This window comes from Nomascus leucogenys, chromosome 1a, assembly GCF_006542625.1.
Source record: "Nomascus leucogenys isolate Asia chromosome 1a, Asia_NLE_v1, whole genome shotgun sequence".
NCBI classification, from domain to species: domain Eukaryota; kingdom Metazoa; phylum Chordata; class Mammalia; order Primates; family Hylobatidae; genus Nomascus; species Nomascus leucogenys.
Window position 1 is genome coordinate 67002178 of NC_044381.1, and position 18857 is coordinate 67021034.

Sequence of the window (18857 nt, forward strand, 5' to 3'; positions counted from 1 at the left end):
TATCCTTTACACATTTTCTGATTATGTTACACTTCACCATAAATGAGGTTTTCAAAAGTTTGAGAATCAACTAGCAAACAGAGGAAATTGAGGGGGGAAATTATCAATAAAATAAGTCTAAAGGGCTTTTCTAGTACCCATGGCACTGAACAAAATTTAAATGTCAGGACACTGGAGACAAAGAGAATATCCTACAAGACTGAGAGGACAGGGAAGTGAGGAGGAGCAGATTATATGCAAGAAGCAGACATTAGCTTCAGATTTCAACAGTAATACTAGAAGCTAGATGGCAATGATGTTCAGCCTGGAATCCAAGATACCAACAATATCAAATGCCATGCTAAAGTGATATTCTTAGATAGAATAAGGTCCAAAACTTTATCTCTCACGTAGTCTTTCTCATTAAGCTTCTGTCATTTGTACTACACTAAAACAAGAGTATGAATCAAGAAAGAAAAATATGGAATAAAGGAAATAAAGGAATCAATAGAGAAGAAAGGTCAAAGGAATGCCCAGGATAAAATGAAAGGAAATTATAGGATGAGAGCTGTACAACAGGAATAAAGGTAACCAGTCCACATTGGTGCAGGTCAGAAGGCTCTGGGAGAGACTGTCTCAAGAAAACGAACTTGACAGAGTATACAATGGGTTGAAAATCTTGATAGGATATTTAGAAAACTGGTAAAAAGTTTGAATTTGGTAATAAGTGTACTACATAGAAAAACACACAAACAAGAAAACAAGATAATTAATAACTCCAGTAAAACCAGTGATCTAGAAAAGAAAAAGGAAATTAAATAGCATATACAGGCCGGGTGTGGTGGTTCATGGCTATAATCTCAGCACTTTGGGAGGCCAAGGTGGGGGTGGATCATTTGAGGCCAGGAGCTCAAGACCAGCCTGGCCCACACAGTGAAACCCCGTCTCCACTAAAAATACAAAAATTAGCTGGGCCTGGTGGCATGTGCCTGTAATCTCAGCTTGAGCCTGGGAGGTGGAGGTTGAGGTGAGTGGAGATTATGCCACTGCACTCCAGCCTGGGCGACACAGTGAGACCCTGTCCCCCTCCAAAAAAAAAAAAACTCCAAAAATAGCATTTACAGTCATAATAATGTAAACTTTGAATAGTAATCCAACTCAAATTAAGATATAACTTTGAAGTGAGAGAAGAGAAAGTGGAAAGTGTGTGTGTGGTTGGAGGGGAACGTATGTGCATATTAAAGAATATTAAATCCTTTGTGCCACTGCACTCCAGCCTGGGCAACAGAGTGAGTCCCTGCCAAAGAAAAAAAAAAAAGAAAGAGAGAGAGAGAGAGAAAAAAGAGTATTAAATCCTTACCCTCCATGGTAGGAAGTCAACAGACAACATCCAAAACAGAAAAAAACAAGAAATAGCAATATAAGCACTTTTTCTTTCTTAGAAATATAGAAGTAAATAAAATCACCTTGAAAAGTTAAAGTGGTTTTCTCCAGGAAACAGAAAATTTTGTGTTTAAGGGGGAAGTAATGCTATTTTTCATAACAAGCCTCACAGAGCTAATTATCTTTTTATTTACATAAATAATTTTGACAAAATACAAACTAACTGATAAAGAAAAATAATTTTGAATTGGGGAATGGGGAAGTGGAAGGCCATAGTAAGGAAAGACTACTCTTTGAAAAAGTCTGGTCCAAAAAGTCTAACAGTAAGGCAGTTAGAAATTCATAAAGGACTGATAATAAAAAAAAAAAGTCAGGCTTTCTAATGTATTTCTATGTTAGAAATATGTTTCTAACATATTTTCTAATAAATTCAAATTAGGTTTTGGGGAAATAAAGATTTCCTCTTATACCCTGCACTTCTTTAACACAGCCAAAGATAACTTACATTTTAACCATACATTTCTAATAGATCAATCGACTTTTAAAAGACATTTTTTAAAAAATAGACATTTAACTAGGCGTAGTGGGGTGCCTATAGTCCCAGCTACTCTAGTGGCTGAGGAGGGAGGATTCCTTGGGCGTAGGAGTTTCAGGCTTCCAAACATAATGAGGCTCTATCTCTAAATAAATAAATAAACATTTATACTATAAGTGTGGCAGTAGACTTCATAAGGCTGTTTTTTTTTTTTTTCTTTTAAAGATGAGGCCTACCTAAATTGCTCAAGCTGGTCACCAACTCCTTGGCTCAAACAATCCTCCTGCCTCCTCAGGCCCCCCTCCCTGAGGCAAGGTTGTTTCTTTCTTTTTTTTTGAGACGGAGTCTTGTTCTGTCGCCCAGGATAGAGTGCAACGGCGCAATCTCAGCTCACTGCAAGCTCCGCCACCCAGGTTCACGCCATTCTCCTGCCTCGGCCTCCCCAGTAGCTGGGACTACAGGCGCCCGCTGCCATGCCCGGCTAATTTTTTGTATCTTTTAGTAGAGATGGGGTTTCACTGTGTTATCCAGGATGGTTTTGATCTCCTGACCTCATGATCCGCCCGCCTTGGCCTCCCAAAGTGCCGGGATTACAGGCGTGAGCCACTGCGCCCGGCAAGGTTGTTTCTTATAACATCTTTCCATAAAAAGCCAAGGGCCCCACTCAGTGAAAATGATTGAACATGAGAATTAAGATAATGTCTAACTGGGATGGATTCTTTTTCTGTGATTATGATTTTGTTAAATAAGCTACAAAGCAATTTGAACATCAAGGATCAAAGTTTCTTATGCCAAACTTCTTAATTTCAAATACGAAAACAGTCATAAAAATAAATACACAATGTTAAAACCTCACCCATACATACTGTAATAGGACATCAAGAGGACAATGGAAGAGAACCATGCTTTACATTTCTACAGAGACAGTAAACACAAAATTACCACAACAGAACCAATTTGCCTATCATATTTTTTGAAAGACTAGTCAGAAAAAGAGCAATTAAAATAATTTCCAGTCTTTAACAGTAGATTAACAAGTCAGACCTGTATTTTAGTTACACCATATTTTCAAATTGCCAGAAGGCATTTCCTTACTGTAACACTATAAATAGTGTCATACTATAAATGTGCAGACACAAACAAAAGCACTTTAAATTTTTACCCTGATAAACCACTACATTTGACAAGTTATAGAAATGTTATTTCCTAATTGATATTTTTCAGTTTTCCATCTTCACATTTAAATTAAAAATCTTGCTAGTGCACTTGTTCAGTAATTAACATTTGAGTTTGGGATACAATGTGGAAATAAATCCTTTTGGATATATAGTCTGACTGATATTTATTTTTGCCAAATTCTTCATTGTGTTGCCAAGATTTCCACAAGAATACAAATATCTCAAACATCAATTAAGAATACTGGCAATGTTTTCATTATTAAATGTTTTGGGGTTTTGCTTTTTTTTTTTTTTTTTTTTGAGATGGAGTCTGGCTCTTTTGCCCAGGCTGGAGTGTGGTGGCAGCGATCTTGGCTCACTGCAACCTCCGCCTCCCAGATTCAAGAGATTTGCCTGCCTCAGCCTCCCGAGTAGCTGGGACTACAGGTGTGCACCACCACGCCCAGCTAATTTTTGTATTGTCAGTAGAGACAGGGTTTCACCATGTTGGCCAGGCTAGTCTTTAACTCCTGAGCTCAGGTAATCTGCCTGCCTCAGCTTCCCAAAGTGCTGGGATTACAGTGTGAGCCACCACACCCAGCCCATTATGAAATATTAAAATTCAATTTAAAAAGAAAATAAAAATTTTAGTTGAAGAATATACACTAAAACTACAAAATACTGGCAGAGCACGGTTGCTCACACCTGTAATCCCAGCACTTTGGGAGGCCAAGGCAGATAGATCACCTGAGGTCAGGAGATCAAGACCAGCCTAGCCAACATAGTGAAACCCCACGGGCAGCTACCCTGGAGGCTGAGGCGGGAGAATCGCTGGAGCCCAGGAGGAGGAGGTTGCAGTGAGCTGAGATCATGCCACTGCACTCCAGCCTGGGTGACAGAGGGAGACTCAATCTCAAAAAAATAAAAATAAAATACAATAAAAATGAATAAATAAAAATAAAAATACAATATACTGCTGATAGGAATTAAATACTTAAATAAATGAAGAGATAAACTATGAGTTGGAAGACTCAACATTGTTATTAAGTCAATTCCTCCCAAATGATCTGTAGATGCAACACAATCTCAATCAAAATTCCAGCAAGCTTTTTTGTAGAAATTGGTATGTTGATTAAAAAATTCTTATGGAAATACAAAGGTCCTAGAATAACTAAAACAACTCTGAAGAAGAACACAGTTGAAGGGCTAACACTACCTGATTTCAAGGATTTCTATAAAGCTATGGTAACCGAAACAGTATGGCACTGACATAAAGATAAGCAAAACGATCAATAGAACAGAATAGAGAATCTAGAAATAAAACCACACATATATGGGCAACTGACTTTTTAAATAAAAGCATGAAGACCTTTAGCAAAGGAAAAAGGATAGCCTTTTCAATAAATGGTGGCAGAACAACCAGATATCCATATGCAAAAACACAAACATACCATATACAGAATTATCACACCATATATAAAATGATTCAATCAGCACCACAAGACAAGGTGAGTTTTTTTTAAAAAAAGAAAGAAAAAGTGATTCAAATGAGTCATAGATATAAATACAAAATTTAAACTATAAAATTTCTAGAACAAGCCAGGTATGGTGGATCACACCTATAATTGCAAAATTTTGGGAGGCCGAGGCCGAAGGATCACTTTAGGCCAGGAGTTCGAGACCAGCCTGGACAACATAGTGAGACCCTGTCTCTACTTTTGAAAATTAAAATAAATAAATAAAAAATTTCTAGAAGGGAAAATTTTTGTAACCCTGGGTTAGGCAAAGGTTTCCTAGATATGACACTAATGGCACGGTCCCTAAAAAAACAAACTGATAAAAATTTAAAACTTTTGGTCTCCAAAAGATAGTACAGGCCAGGTGCAGTGGCTTATGCCTGTAGTCCCAGCACTTTGAGAGGCTGAGGCAGGAAGATCACTTGAAGCCAGGAGCTTAAGACCAGCCTAGGCAACACAGCAAGACCCTATCTCTTAAAAAGAAAAAAAAAAGAAAAAGAAAAAGATAAAAAGATAATATTAAGAGAATAGTATATAATGAAACCTCCATAAAAGGAAAAAAAAAAAAAAGAGGCAGACTGAGATGGCTCATGCCTGTAATCCTAGCAATTTGGGAGGCCAAGGTGGGTGGATTCCTTGAGGCCAAGAGTTTGAGACCAGCCTGGGCAACATGGCAAAATCCTGTCTCTACTAAAAATACAAAAATTAGCAGGGCATGGTGGTGGGTGCCTGCAATCCCAGCTACTTGGGAGGCTGGGGTGAAAGAATCGCTTGAAACCGGAAGGCGGAGGGTGCAGTGAGCTGAGATTGTGCCACTGCACTCCAGCCTGGGTGACAGAGCAAGACTCCATCCCAAAAAAAAAAAACAAAAACAAAAAACAAAACAACTCAACAAAAATGGGCCAAAGATCTGAACAAACACTTCACCAAAGAAGATATATAGAAGGCAAATAAAAACATGAAAGATGTTCAACATCATTAATCACTAGGTAAATGCAAACTAAAACCACAAAGTACCATTACACTGCTATTAGAATGGCTAAAATTAAATTACCAAGTGTTGGCAGGAGGAACAGGATCTCTTATATTGCTGGTGGGAATGTAGAACTATACAACCACTTTAGAAAACAGTTTGAAAGTTTCTTAAAAAGTTAAGAAGCCAGGCGTGGTGGCTCACGTCTATAATCCCAGCACTTTGGGAGGCCGAGATGAGCAGATCATGAGGTCAAGAGATCGAGACCATCCTGGCCAATATAGTGAAACTCTGTCTCTACTAAAAATACAAAAATTAGCCGGGCGTGGTGGTGCATGCCTGTAATCTCAGCTACTCAGGAGGCTGAGGCAGGAGAATCACTTGAACCCGGGAGGCGGAGGTTGCAGTGAGTCAGGATTGCACCACTGCTCTCCAGCCTGCCAACAGAGTGAGATTTCGTCTCAAAAAAAAAAAGTTAAGCATCCACATACTATCCGATCCAACCACTCTTTGGTAATTACCAGCAATTTCCATTCTTTCTATTAAACATATGTTCATACAAAGACTTGTACACAAATATACATAGCAGCTTTATTTGAAGAGCCAAGATCTGAAAAACTAAACGTACATAAATAAGTGAATGGATAAACAAGCCACAGTATATCTACACAATGGAATACACTACTGAGCAATAAAAAGGAATGAACTATCAATATATGCAACATAAATGAATCTAAAATAATCATGCTGAAAGAAGCCAGATTGAAAAAAAAGAGTATTTACTGTATGATTCTATTAGTATTAATATAAAACTCCAGAAAATGCAATTGATAATGACAGAAAACAGATTAGTGATGGCTTGGGATGTCTCCTGAGAGTGGGGAGAAATAGGAGGGAGAATTACAGTCATGAGGAAATTTATGGGGCTGAAGGATATGTCTACTAGCTTTATTGGGGTGGTTTTACTGTGTATATATAACTTATCACATTGTTGAAAACATCAAATTGTACATTGTAAATATATGCACTGTAAATACATACTTTATATCAATTACATCCCAATAAAGTTTTTAAAAATAATTCTAAAATATGATATTCTAAAGCAACATTTTTCTAATCAAAATGTATAATCAAGAATTGAAACCACAGTTGTATACTCTAAACTCATTAAGATCAGGAACCACTTCTCGTTTGTTTTTTGGGGGGCAAGGGAGAGGTGTGGAGACTGAATCTTGCTCTGTCACCCAGGCTGGAGTGCAGTGGTGTGATCACCACTCACTGTTAAGCCTCGAACTCCTGGGCTCATGATCTTTCCACCTCAGCCTCCCTTGTGACTGGGACTACAGGTGGGCACTACCACACTAGCTCCCATTTCTTGTTTTTGGTCTCCTCCTCCTATTTCCCTACACCTGTATTCTTAGCATACAGGTAATCTAGTATGTCATTAAAAGAACAGACCCTGCATTGGGCTGGGTACGGTGGCTCACGCCTGTAATCCCAGCACTTTGGAAGGCCAAGGCAGGCAGATCACGAGGTCAGGAGATCGAGACCATCCTGGCTAACATGGTGAAACCCCATCTCTACTAAAAATACAAAACAAAAAATTAGCTGGGAGTGGTGGCGGGCACCTGTAGTTCCAGCTACTAAGGAGGCTGAGGAAGGAGAATGGTGTGAACCCAGGAGGTGGAGCTTGCAGTGAGCCAAGATAGCGCCACTGCACTCTGGCCTGGGCAACAGAGCAAGACTCTGTCTCAAAAAAAAAAAAAAAAAAAAAAAAAAAGAACAGACCCTGCATAAAGAAAGCACTCAGTAAATACTTGTTAAATAGATTCACAGCAGCAAACAGATCTCTTGGCCTCACTGAAATTATCTGGGTACTGGAAAAAATTTTAAACTCCATAAAATTTGTTTTCGTTTCACTGGATATGTATCTGGAGACCTGGTTCTCATACAACATTATAAATGAAGGAATTCCCTCTCTTATGTTTCTCTATTCCTCCCACTGTCTACTAATACTTCTCAGAGTCTATGCTCTTAATTAGGTACTTTCAGCAGGCTTTCACAATGTTAAGTTTATTTAAAATGCAAATAAGTACAGGCCAAGAAGCTATTTCTACTTAATATTAGGTGAGATCTTACCATAGTATAATCAAATACGTAAAAAAGATTAGCTGAAGCAAAAATTTTTGTCATCAAAGTTTTCTTTGAATGGCATATGACCTAGAAGCACCTTCCCGTAAAGGCAGGCCATCTGCCTGTAAATCCAAGACAGTACAGGCTAGATAAATGGTTCCCAACTTGTTCCAGTGGCAGATCATTTGGAAATCAGTGTTCTTTGCAGAACATGAAATTTTAAGACTCATATTCTATCACAGCAGGGACAATGCTAGTAATGACTTTAAAACTTAAAATCAAACTACAGGAACATGTTTGTAAGAAAAAAACCAAAAAGTATTAAAAGCCATTTTCCCTTTAAAACCTCCATTATCACTCACTCATTTTACAATCTTTCACTACTCACTAGCAAGTATATTGCAGCAGACAACAAATATTTTTTTTTCTAATTTATGGAAGAAAAATAAAATTGAAAAAAATTGCTTTCTTTCCCCGGTGAACTGGGAAAAGATCACTATTAAATTTGTTTCATTCACTTATGTTTAATAAGTCCCTGAGCCAAACACCCACGTCTGTCAGGATACTTTCTAAACAGCCATACATACTTTTTCCTAAAGAAGATCTGCCTGACAAGGTGCCTGCACACAGTGAGTAAAGCAGGGTCTCCTTTTACACCTCTCTTTTCACAGTTGCCCTCTCATTTTACTAAGAAAGGCAGATCTCTCACTTATCTTGAAATTCTCTAGAGTATACGTGTTGCTCTGAAGTGCGATAAATGAATCCTAGGACACTAAACAAAGAGAAAATTACAAATATTTTCATTTAAGTATCTTGCCTCTTCCATCCTCTAGCCTACTGTCGAAAAATACATCCTCCTGAGGGGACAAGCCCATGAAAATAAAAAGAAAGCATCTTTAAGATTTTTTAAAAATTAGCCAAGTGTGGTGGCATGTGCCTGCAGTCCTAGCTACTCAGGAGGCTGAAATGGGAGGATCGCTTGAGCCTGGGAGGTTGAAGCTGCAGTAAGCCATGATCATGCCACTGTACTCCAGCCTGGGTGACAGAATGAGACTTTAATAATAATAATAATAATAATAATAATAATAATAATAATTCAGTTCAAAAGACAAGTTTTAAAGCTTTACGGTTGTGGGGAAAATCTTTTTAAATTCAATATGTAGACTTTTTTGTTGTTGTAAAGAAGCATAAATAAGTGGGATTAAAGACTTAAATCTAAAAATATTATATTAGAATTATGTAGGGGAAATATAATGAAAAAAGTTCACAGAGAAAAAAAGGACAATGTAAAATTTCCAACTTTTAAAGACACACTTTTCATGTGTATTTTTAAAAGATGATAGTGGATATCAAATTATTTTGGTATTTAAATTCCATTCAGCACATTTAAAAGACTGATGGAACTGTTTTTCCTTAAAACATCAGTATTTATGACACATATGAAATTATACATCTACTGCAACTATTTAAATGTAAAATGAAAATTTCTAGATGTCAGCATAAAAATGTGCAAGTTTTTCAAAATTCTTTTGGGGGTACACAGCAAAAAAAGTTTAAAAAAACTCCTAATTTAGGAGAAAGAATCAAGTAGATTCAGTGATGAATAGATGTTAGTCTGGCATAAGAAAGAGGGGAAGAATGATGATTAGGTTTCTGGCTTGAGGACTGGATATATCATTTATATTGGAGATACGGGTTTATGGGAAAAAATACTGTGAACACTGATGTGGGACTGTTTGGGAAGCAGGAGGATGTAGCAGTTTTAGATAGGCTGTAAGAGAAAATCTCTCCAAGAAAATGATGTTTGACTATAAAAACCTAAAGGAGGTAAAAGGGCCAGCCACATGATTATCTGAGAGAAGGCTGTTTCAGGTAGAAAATTCATCAAGTACAAATGTCCTAAGACTAAAACATGTCTATGTTATAGAAACAAGAAAGCCAGTATGGGGCAGAAGCAGAACAAACAAGGCACAATATTACAGAGGTCAGAGAGGTAAAAGCAGGAGGTGGGGCAGCCCTAGACTGCAGAGGGCCTAGTAAACCTTTGGGAGGACTTTTTTCACTTTTATTCTGAGAAGCACTGAGAGGGTTTTGAATAAAGGAGTGAAATGATCTCACTTATCTCTTTGTTTTGGGGGAGAAAAAAAACTAAATAGGGCAAGAGTAGATGAGCAGAGACTAGTTGAAAAGATATTTCAATATTCCAGGAGACTGGTGATGACAACTTGGTTCCAGGTGGTAAAAGTCAAAAAGTATAAAACGGTAACTAAACATAGTTATAGTCTGAAGTAGAGCTAAAAGGATGTGCTGACAAATTAGATGTGTGGTATAAAAAAAGACAATATTCAAGAATAACTTAAGATTTTTAGTTTGAGCAACTGGAAGGATGGAGTAGCCATTTATTGATATGTGAACCACTACAAAAGGAACAAGTCTGCGGGGAAAGAAAAGGATTCAGTGTTGGTTGAGATGCCTATGTGGAAATATCAAGTAAAAAGTTGTCCAGGCGTAGTGCTTCATGCCTGTAACTCAAACACTTTGGAGGCTGAGACAGGAGGAATGCTTGGGCCCAGGAGCTGGAGACCAGTTTATGCAACATAGTAAGACCCTGTCTCTACAAAAAGTTTTTTAAAAATTGGGCCTGGGCATGGTGGCTCATCCCTGTAATCCCAGTACTTTGGGAGGCCGGGGCGGGTGGATGACGAGGTCAAGAGATTGAGACCATCCTGGCCAACATGGTGAAACCCCGTCTCTACTAAAAATACAAAAAAATTAGTTGGCTGTGGTGGTGCACGCCTGTAGTCCCAGCTACTCGGGAGGCTGAGGCAGGAGAATCGCTTGAACCTGAGAGATGGAGGTTGCAGTGAGCTGAGATTGCACCACTGCACTCCAGCCTGGCAAAAAAGCGAGACTCCATCAAAAACAAACAAAAAATTAGCTGGGTGTGGTGGCACACAGCTGTAGTCCCAGCTATATGGGGGCGGCAGGGGGGTGAGGTGGGAGAATCACTTGAGCCCAGGAGGTTAAGGCTGTAGTGAGCTGTGATCTTGCCACTGCACTCCATCCTGGGTGACAGAGTGAGACCCTGTCTCAAAAAAAGAGTTGAACATCCATGTTTAAGAAAGAGGTCTGAGCCAGAAATGTAAATTTGGTAATTATCAGATTTAGATTATATGTGAAGCAATGAGGCAGGATGACATCTCCAAGGGAGTATGTGTAAATAGGAATAGAAGTCTAAAAAATGGCCAGGCGCAGCGGCTCATGCCTGTAATCTCAACACTTGGGAGGCTGAGGCGGGCAGATCACAAGGTCAGGAGTTCGAGGTCAGCCTGGCCAACATGGTGAAACCCCGTTTCTACTAAAAATACAAAAATATATATTAACCAGACATGGTGGTGCGCGCCTGTAATCCCAGCTATTCGGGAGGCTGAGGCAGGAGAATTGCTTGAGCCTGGGAGGCAGAGGTTGCATTGAGCCAAGATCGCACCACTGCACTCCAGCCTGGGTGACGAAGCAAGACTCCGTCTTGGAAAAAAAAAAAAAAAAAAATATATATATATATATATATATATACACACACACACACACACACACGCACACACACACACACACGCACACACACACACATATATATATAAATGGGCTCTGGGGAGGTCAGAAGGATGTGGTCAGGAAGATCAGGAGGAATCAAGGAAAGGGGAACTAGAAGGAACATTCAGAGAAAAAAAAAAAACCCTGAAAGCTTGGCTTCTTCTGGAAGCCAAATGAAGAAAGGATTTCAAAAAGAGAAAGAGATCAACTGTCAAATGCTGCTAAATAGGTCAATTAAGAAAGAACTATAATATACTTTGTATGTAAGAAGTAGTTTTTGGCAGGCAGGTGGCTCACTCCTGTAATCCCAGAACTTTGGGAGGCCAAGGCTAGAGGATCACTTGAGTCCAGGAATTTGAGACCAGCCGGGGGACATACCAAGACCTTGTTTCCACAAAAAAATAAAAAAATTAGCTGGGTGTAGTGGCACATGCCTGTACTCCCAGCTACTCAGGAGGCTATAGTGGAAGGATCATTTGAGCCCAGGAGTTGGAGCCTGCAGTGAACTATGATCATGCCACTGTACTCCAGCCTGTGTAGCAGAGCAAAACCCTGTCAAAAAAAAAAAAAAAAAAAGAGAGAGAGAGAGAGAGAAATAGTGTTTGAGTTTACAAAATGACCTAATGAAGAAGAAAACTGGAGTACAGAAAACTTTACTTAGAAGAGCTAATACTACTCCTTATATCTAGATCTTGGTATTATTTTCATCTTTTTGCTTCACTTCTACATGTTAAAATTGAAGTGTGTAATACTTTATCCATTTGAAAAAACTTTGTACTAGCATATATTTTTATGTAAAAGAAGAAAATAACTTTTAATGGACATGGGGTCTCGCTAAGTTGGCCAGGTTGGTCTTGAACTCCTGGCCTCAAGCAATCCTCCCATCTCAGCCTCCCAAAGTATAGGCATGAGCTACTCCACCTGGCCCATGGAAGAAAATAATTTTTGGTTGTTAATTTTTAACATGAGATAATGCTAAATCCACTAGTTACATTAAAATTCCTTTTGATTCAAATATGCAGGATATAATCAAACTACTGTTCCCTTGAAAGAGAGTCCATGGTTAATATAAAAGACATATACTTCATTTATGTCATGTGGTAACACAGGTAATGCTTTGAATACTCAGCATAAAACACTTTAATGGAATATTATTGCTCCAAATATACCATACCAAAATTGAACCGAAAATAGAAGGCTACTTAATCATGGCTGACAGGGAGCCAAGTACAGCAAGTTAAAGTACATTCCTACCGCTCATCTAGTTCTGGCTGAACTCTTCAGGTCAGTTTGGGTCATTATTAGTTTGGAATAATTCCAAATGACTCCCTCGAGTTCTACTGTTATATTCAGTGGCTTTAGGAATTCCAGAACAGGCCTCATGTCACAAAAATCACAGGATCTCTTATTAGTTTTTGGCTTTAAATTGAAGTAATCTTTTCAAAAAGCAATTCTGATCAAGTTAATCTAATTACTTTGCTATGTAAATGAGAACCCAACAGGACTTCCTATTCTCAAGCAGAGACCTTAACTCAGTGTACCTACAGTCTATCATACTAGCTTCATCTACTTATTCTTCTTGTTTTTTAAAATAAGTCATTAAATTCAGAATCTGAGACCTATTTAAAACAAACAAACAAAGAAACAAATAATGTTCTTACTTTCCCTTCAGCCTCAAATCCTTTCCCCCCTGCTTTTTTTGTTTTTTGGTTAATTCTACTGATCTTTCAGATAACTGTTTACTTCCTTATTGTCTGTCTCTCTGCCACAGCCATTTAGAACACAAGCTTTATGACAGCAGGGGCTTTGCTACATCTTCCCTATCAAGAACAGTGTCTGCAGCCAGGCGAGGTAGCTCACACCTGTAATCCAGCATTTTTGGAGGCCAAGGTGGGAGGATCGCTTGAGCCCAGGAGTTCAAGACCAGCCTGGGGACAGTAATATTACTATATTTGAATATATCATCCAGAAAGAAGCACAAATGTTGCTTGCTCAAAGTCTTCTTTGACTCTCATATATCGATGACACCAGTTATGTTTTCTCAGATCACCCTGTACTTTTCTTGTGGGCCTCAGGAAAGATCCAGTCCTATCTTCTAAAACAAACTTCCAAGAGACATTTGTACAAACGCAGAAACACTAGGGTCTCAGTAGAATTTCACAAAACCATTTTTAAGTCAAAGCCCCTACCGTTCTTTTTCCTTGCCCTAGACTGCTATTAATTAACCCAGACATTCTCTCACACCTCTTGCCTTTTAGATATCTAAGAGCAAATTGTCACGGGGTGGGGAGGTCGATATTTAACCTGAATCTAATTGGACTCAGGAACAAAGTAATTCAACCAATTCTTTCTAGCTTTCTGTGACATTTATAACTACAGCTGGCAAGAAAACAGCCATATTCTTCTCTATGGCTAGCCTGGTGAAAAACACCTTACAGAAAAGACATCTACAAAATAAATATCAGGGACTGTAAAATCTGATAAAATGATTTTGAGGCATATTTCCCATATGAAGAATGCTGATTTATCTCAACATACAATCAAATAACACATGCATATAGTACCAGGGCATTTCAAAGACACAGGTAATAAACTGCATTTACAAATATACGCCATGCTCTTTTTTCCCCAAGTAACAATGATCTTGGGGAGCAGTGGTGAAGGTGATTATGTTCTAGGCTCTTTTAGGGAAGATACATAATTTAGCAGTAATGTTAACAATCCATGCATTATACATTAGTAGTGTCATTTCACTCTGCTTTGTAGCTATGTTTTTAAATGCTCTAGGTGAGGTTCTCTTTTAAAAGTTAAAGAACAAGCAAAAAGCTAAAGAACACATTTCTATTTCCAAAATTATTTTTCCATAAATCTATTTGTCTATCTCTGTGTTTCTTTTTCTTTCTTTCTTCTTTCTTTTTTTTTTTTTTTTTTTTTTTGAGACAGAGTCTTGCTCTGTCACCCAGGCTGGAGTGCAGTGGTGCGATCTTGGCCCACTGTAACCTCTGTCTCCCAGGTTCAAGTGATTCTCTGCCTCAGCCTCCTGAGTAGCTGGGATCACAGGCATGCACCACCACACGGCTAATTTTTTTTTTTTTTTTTTTGAGACAGAGTCTCACTCTGTCGCCCAGGCTGGAGTGCAGTGACGCGATCTCGGCTCACTGCAAGCTCCGCCTCCTGGGTTCATGCCATTCTCCTGCCTCAGCCTCCCGAGTAGCTGGGACTACAGGCGCCCGCCGCCATGCCCTGCTAATTTTTTTTTTTTTTTTTGTATTTTTAGTAGAGACGGAGTTTCACCGTGTTAGCCAGCATAGTCTCGATCTCCTGACCTCAGGTGATCTGCCCACCTTGGCCTCCCAAATGGGATTACAGGCATGAGCCACTGTGCCCAGACCATCTCTGTGTTTCTATGTAATGCAATGAATACTTGAGTTTGGTTTTTAAAAAATCCCTTGCATTTTCAATGTTGACAATGGTGACTTTGTCACATACATACCCATATATATATGGATCTATATACGGGTATATATGGATATATACATGGATATAGATACAGATATCCAGTTTTCATAAAAAGTAGCCAAAAATGGAAAATAAGCAAAAGAGAATACTGGGTGTGTTTCAATACAGTGCTATGCTTGAGTCTTTTATTAATTTCTACTGACTGAGCTATTTTACACATCTATAAGATTAAGTTACAGCTTTTCGGCAGATAGAGATGCAAGTAATTTTTTTTTTTTTTTTTTTTTTGAGATGGAGTCTCGCTCTGTCGCCCAGGATGGAGTGCAGTGGTGCAATCTCGGCTCACTGCAACCTCCACCTAGCAGGTTCAAGTGATTCTCCTGCCTCAGCCTCCTGAGTAGCTGGGATTACAGGCACACACCACCACGCCCAGCTAATTTTTGGTATTTTTTAGTAGAGAAGGGGTTTCACCATGTTGGTCAGGCTGATCACGAACTCCTAACCTCAGGTGATCCACCAGCCTCAGCCACCGCTTCCCAGAGTGCTGGTTTACAGGCGCGAGCCACCAAGCCCACTGAGATGCTAGTAATTTTTAGCCAGAGGAAAAGATAACCCAAAGCCTACTCTTTTATGTTTCTTGTAGGATATTAACTAATTCTGTATGTAACCCAACAGTCTTAATATTCCCTTATTAAACTGCCTATAAATACCTCCTCAAATTTTCATATTAAGTGACTTTAACATCTTACTAGTTCCCTCATTAAGTAATGGGCTGAATCAAAATCATTGATACATGTTCATTTACATTTGTATGGAAGTGATGACTTTATCTTTCTGAAAATTACATTCTAACAGTTTTGGAGGTTCCACCAAGATGTCCAAGTGGACTAAACTGACAGAGCCAAGTAAGCTACATTGCTGCTTTCACAGACACACAAATATCCCTTACTGAACTCTGAGCTCAGAACCTGTCATTTACATAAACCAAAACCTCAAATTTTAGAATTTTTGGTTTAGATAGTATACACCTTTGGAGGGGACTTTATTTTAACTTTGTATTCTTAGGATCCCGCATCATGTCAAGTACTTAAAATGTGTTCAACAATGGTTAAGTGAATTAATGAGGCTAGAATACAACACATGTACAATGGTAACACCAATTGAAGGAGAGAGATATTCCAATCAAATCCTAGTTGTCTTTGTAACTATCTGGTCAGCTAGAGGAAGGATGCCAAGTTCTAGATGCTCTGAATGTGAAGACAGAGACTCCCCCAAAATGGTAGAAATTCTCATTTTACAAAGGCAAGGTGGCTGACACATACCAGAATTTAAAACTTCCTGCAAAGAAAGAGTGAACCTTCAGCTCCCTAAGAGCTACAGCTGTTAGCAGGCACTACAGACCTACAAGTTGCAATGTCCTAAATACCACAAAAGTGGACATAATCTTAATTACTTTTACCAAAATTTTTCCAAAAATATAAAAAAATTTTCCATACGAATGTACTTCAATTCTATCATAACAGTAAGTTAATAGAAAATGTTTTCTGAATTCACCTCAAAAGACCGAATTTTCTTAGATGTATTTATTTCGTAAAGAACATACTAGAACTGTGGAATATAACATAGTATCTACAAGGCACCTGAGTTCCAGGAAAACAAGCACAATGTATAAATGAAAAGTAATAGCACCAAAGCAATGGACTAGGATTGGATGCTAATCTTGGCTTTGTCTCCAGCCTAACTTGAAAAAAAAAAGAAAAAAAAAGAAAGAGGCCGGGCGCGGTGGCTCACGCTTGTAATCCCAGCACTTTGGGAGGCCAAGGCGGGCGGATCACGAGGTCAGGAGATCGAGACCACGGTGAAACCCCGTATCTACTAAAAATACAAAAAAAATTAGCCGGGCGTGGTGGCGGGCGCCTGTAGTCCCAGCTACTCGGAGAGGCTGAGGCAGGAGAATGGCGTGAACCCGGGAGGCGGAGCTTGCAGTGAGCCGAGATGGCGCCACTGCACTCCAGCCTGGGTGACGGAGCGAGACTCCGTCTCAAAAAAAATAAAAAAAAGAAAGAAAGAAAAAAAATCTGGGTCTGGTGCGAGGTGGCTCATGCCTGTAATCCCAACAGTTTGGAAGGCAGAGGTGGACGGACTGCTTGAGGCCAGAAGTTCAAGACCAGCGTGGGCAACATAGCATAACCCTGTCTCTATTTGAAGAAAAAGAAAACATAAATCTGTTTCTGGACATAAAGGATTATTAGAATCAAAGCTACCTATTGAACAAGTTATGCAACACACACTCAAATACTGTTTGCTACCAGAAAGTTATAAATGAGTATATACCTGCGTCATATTGCCAACAATATAGGTCTACCTGATAACTGCACTTACACTTGCCTGTGGTCAAAGGGCTAATTACTATCTAGGCATTTCCCCCTTTGCTTTTAATTCAGGCCAGAGTTCATTATCACCACTCAGCACACTTTTCATTTCTTTCCCTCTCCTTACAGAATTGGGCTGCACATGGAAGTAAGGTCAACTTAATACTTTAGCACTTGGTATACCAATGGAATAACTGTCTAGCTGCCACTAGTCATTTCTCCCAGGTTCTTTAAAAAGATACGACTTGGTGTTTGCCCTGAGGAAAGCAATACTTCCTTGTAAGAATTATGAAAATAATGGAAAATCTGCAACTCTCATCGCATGAGGAAAATGTCTTTAACTTTAAAATACACTACTTCCTTTCATTTATAGAAATTTAATGTCTGAGGATATATTTTCCAAGTATACTTTTAAATTAATCTTTATTTTTTCCTTATTATTTTAGAATGTATTCTTGGTTATTTTGCACAAAAGGCAGAAGAGATTAAGTCTGCATTAATGGCAAAGAAAGCTCCTGCTCAGCAGGCATGACAGCTGATCACGCACCTATTCACAGTCTTTAAATGTCTTGATCTTACAAAAGGATTTATTATAAAAATGATCGTTATGATTACTACCTAAATTCACAGAGGAAGACCGCCACCATCTACAGGAAAGATGCACCCTAGCAATGCACCCAAACGTGAAAGACTGATTTGCAGGAGTTGCCCCTTTTTTGTTCCTTAAAATGATTTCAAGTCCTAAATCGCAATTTGGTCATGAAGACACAAATTTTCTAAGGATAATCTCTTGTAAACAGGTACGACACCGTTTGCAGGAAGTGGGAAGGCGCTTTAAATTTACCTTGAGAACTGTAAAATGAATAAGAATATTATGACTCACTGACATTTCACATATGTGAAACATCCATATTACAAAAAACCATTGCCTCATAAGTGGATACCCTTGACAAGCAAACCGCCTAGGGGGAACACTCCCAAAGAACTTAATTAAAAGTAATTACCCGGCCTGAAAATGTGCTTTTGTTTTAGAAACTGTCTAAATACCAGCGGGACTTTCTCTTGCCCGATTCCAGCCTGAGGACAACAAATTGGTCAACGGCGGAAGTTGCCTGACGAAATGACTGCAACATGAAATCCAGTTTTACGATCATAACAAAACCTTCCTTCCGGGACCAGGCAAAAAAAAAAAAAACTTGAGAAACGTCCTTCAGAATGCAACAGGCAATTGTGAGCCCCCCATCGCCAGCCAACAAGTAACAGCTCGGCCCCGGGGAGTCGAGCCCTGTGGGAGGGACGAGCTGCTCCCCGTTAGAAGCTCGGGGGGCCACGGGCCACCCGCCGGCCACCCCGGCCCTAGCACTGACCTTCCGCAGGGCCGAGACCAACAGTCCCCGCCATTTCGGACTGTTCTCCTCGCTGAAGAACTCGTAAGGCTGCGGCGCCGGCTGCATGGCCCCGGCGACAGCGCCTCCGCATCGGGGGCAGCCCGCGGGCCGGGCCGGTGGCCTGACAGGCAGGGCGCGGGCCGCCTCGCCTCGCCGGCGGCCGCCGCCTCCCGCCCGGGCCGAGGATACGGCCGAGGCGGCTCGGAGGCGGCGCCGGCGGGCGGGCGGAGACCCCGGGGTCGGCTTCCTCCGCCGAGGCGGCCCTCGCCTCCCGCAGCGCCCGCAGACGAAGCGCGGCGACCCGCGAGCCCGGGCGACCCCCGGCGGCGACCTCCTTTCCCGGCGGCGCTGGCCCGCTTCTGGGGCGGCT

The 18857-nt window shown here is 39.9% G+C and overlaps 1 protein-coding gene across 1 annotated transcript in view; it reads right to left on the reverse strand.

The window, feature by feature from the left end:
• The window catches only part of SOS2 (SOS Ras/Rho guanine nucleotide exchange factor 2), a 113672-nt gene extending 94815 nt beyond the window's left edge, over positions 1 to 18857 (reverse strand). Inside the window, 1 exon segment of the mRNA XM_030810181.1 lies at positions 18467 to 18857. Coding sequence (XP_030666041.1) covers positions 18467 to 18553 — 87 coding nt within the window. The 5' untranslated portion in view covers positions 18554 to 18857.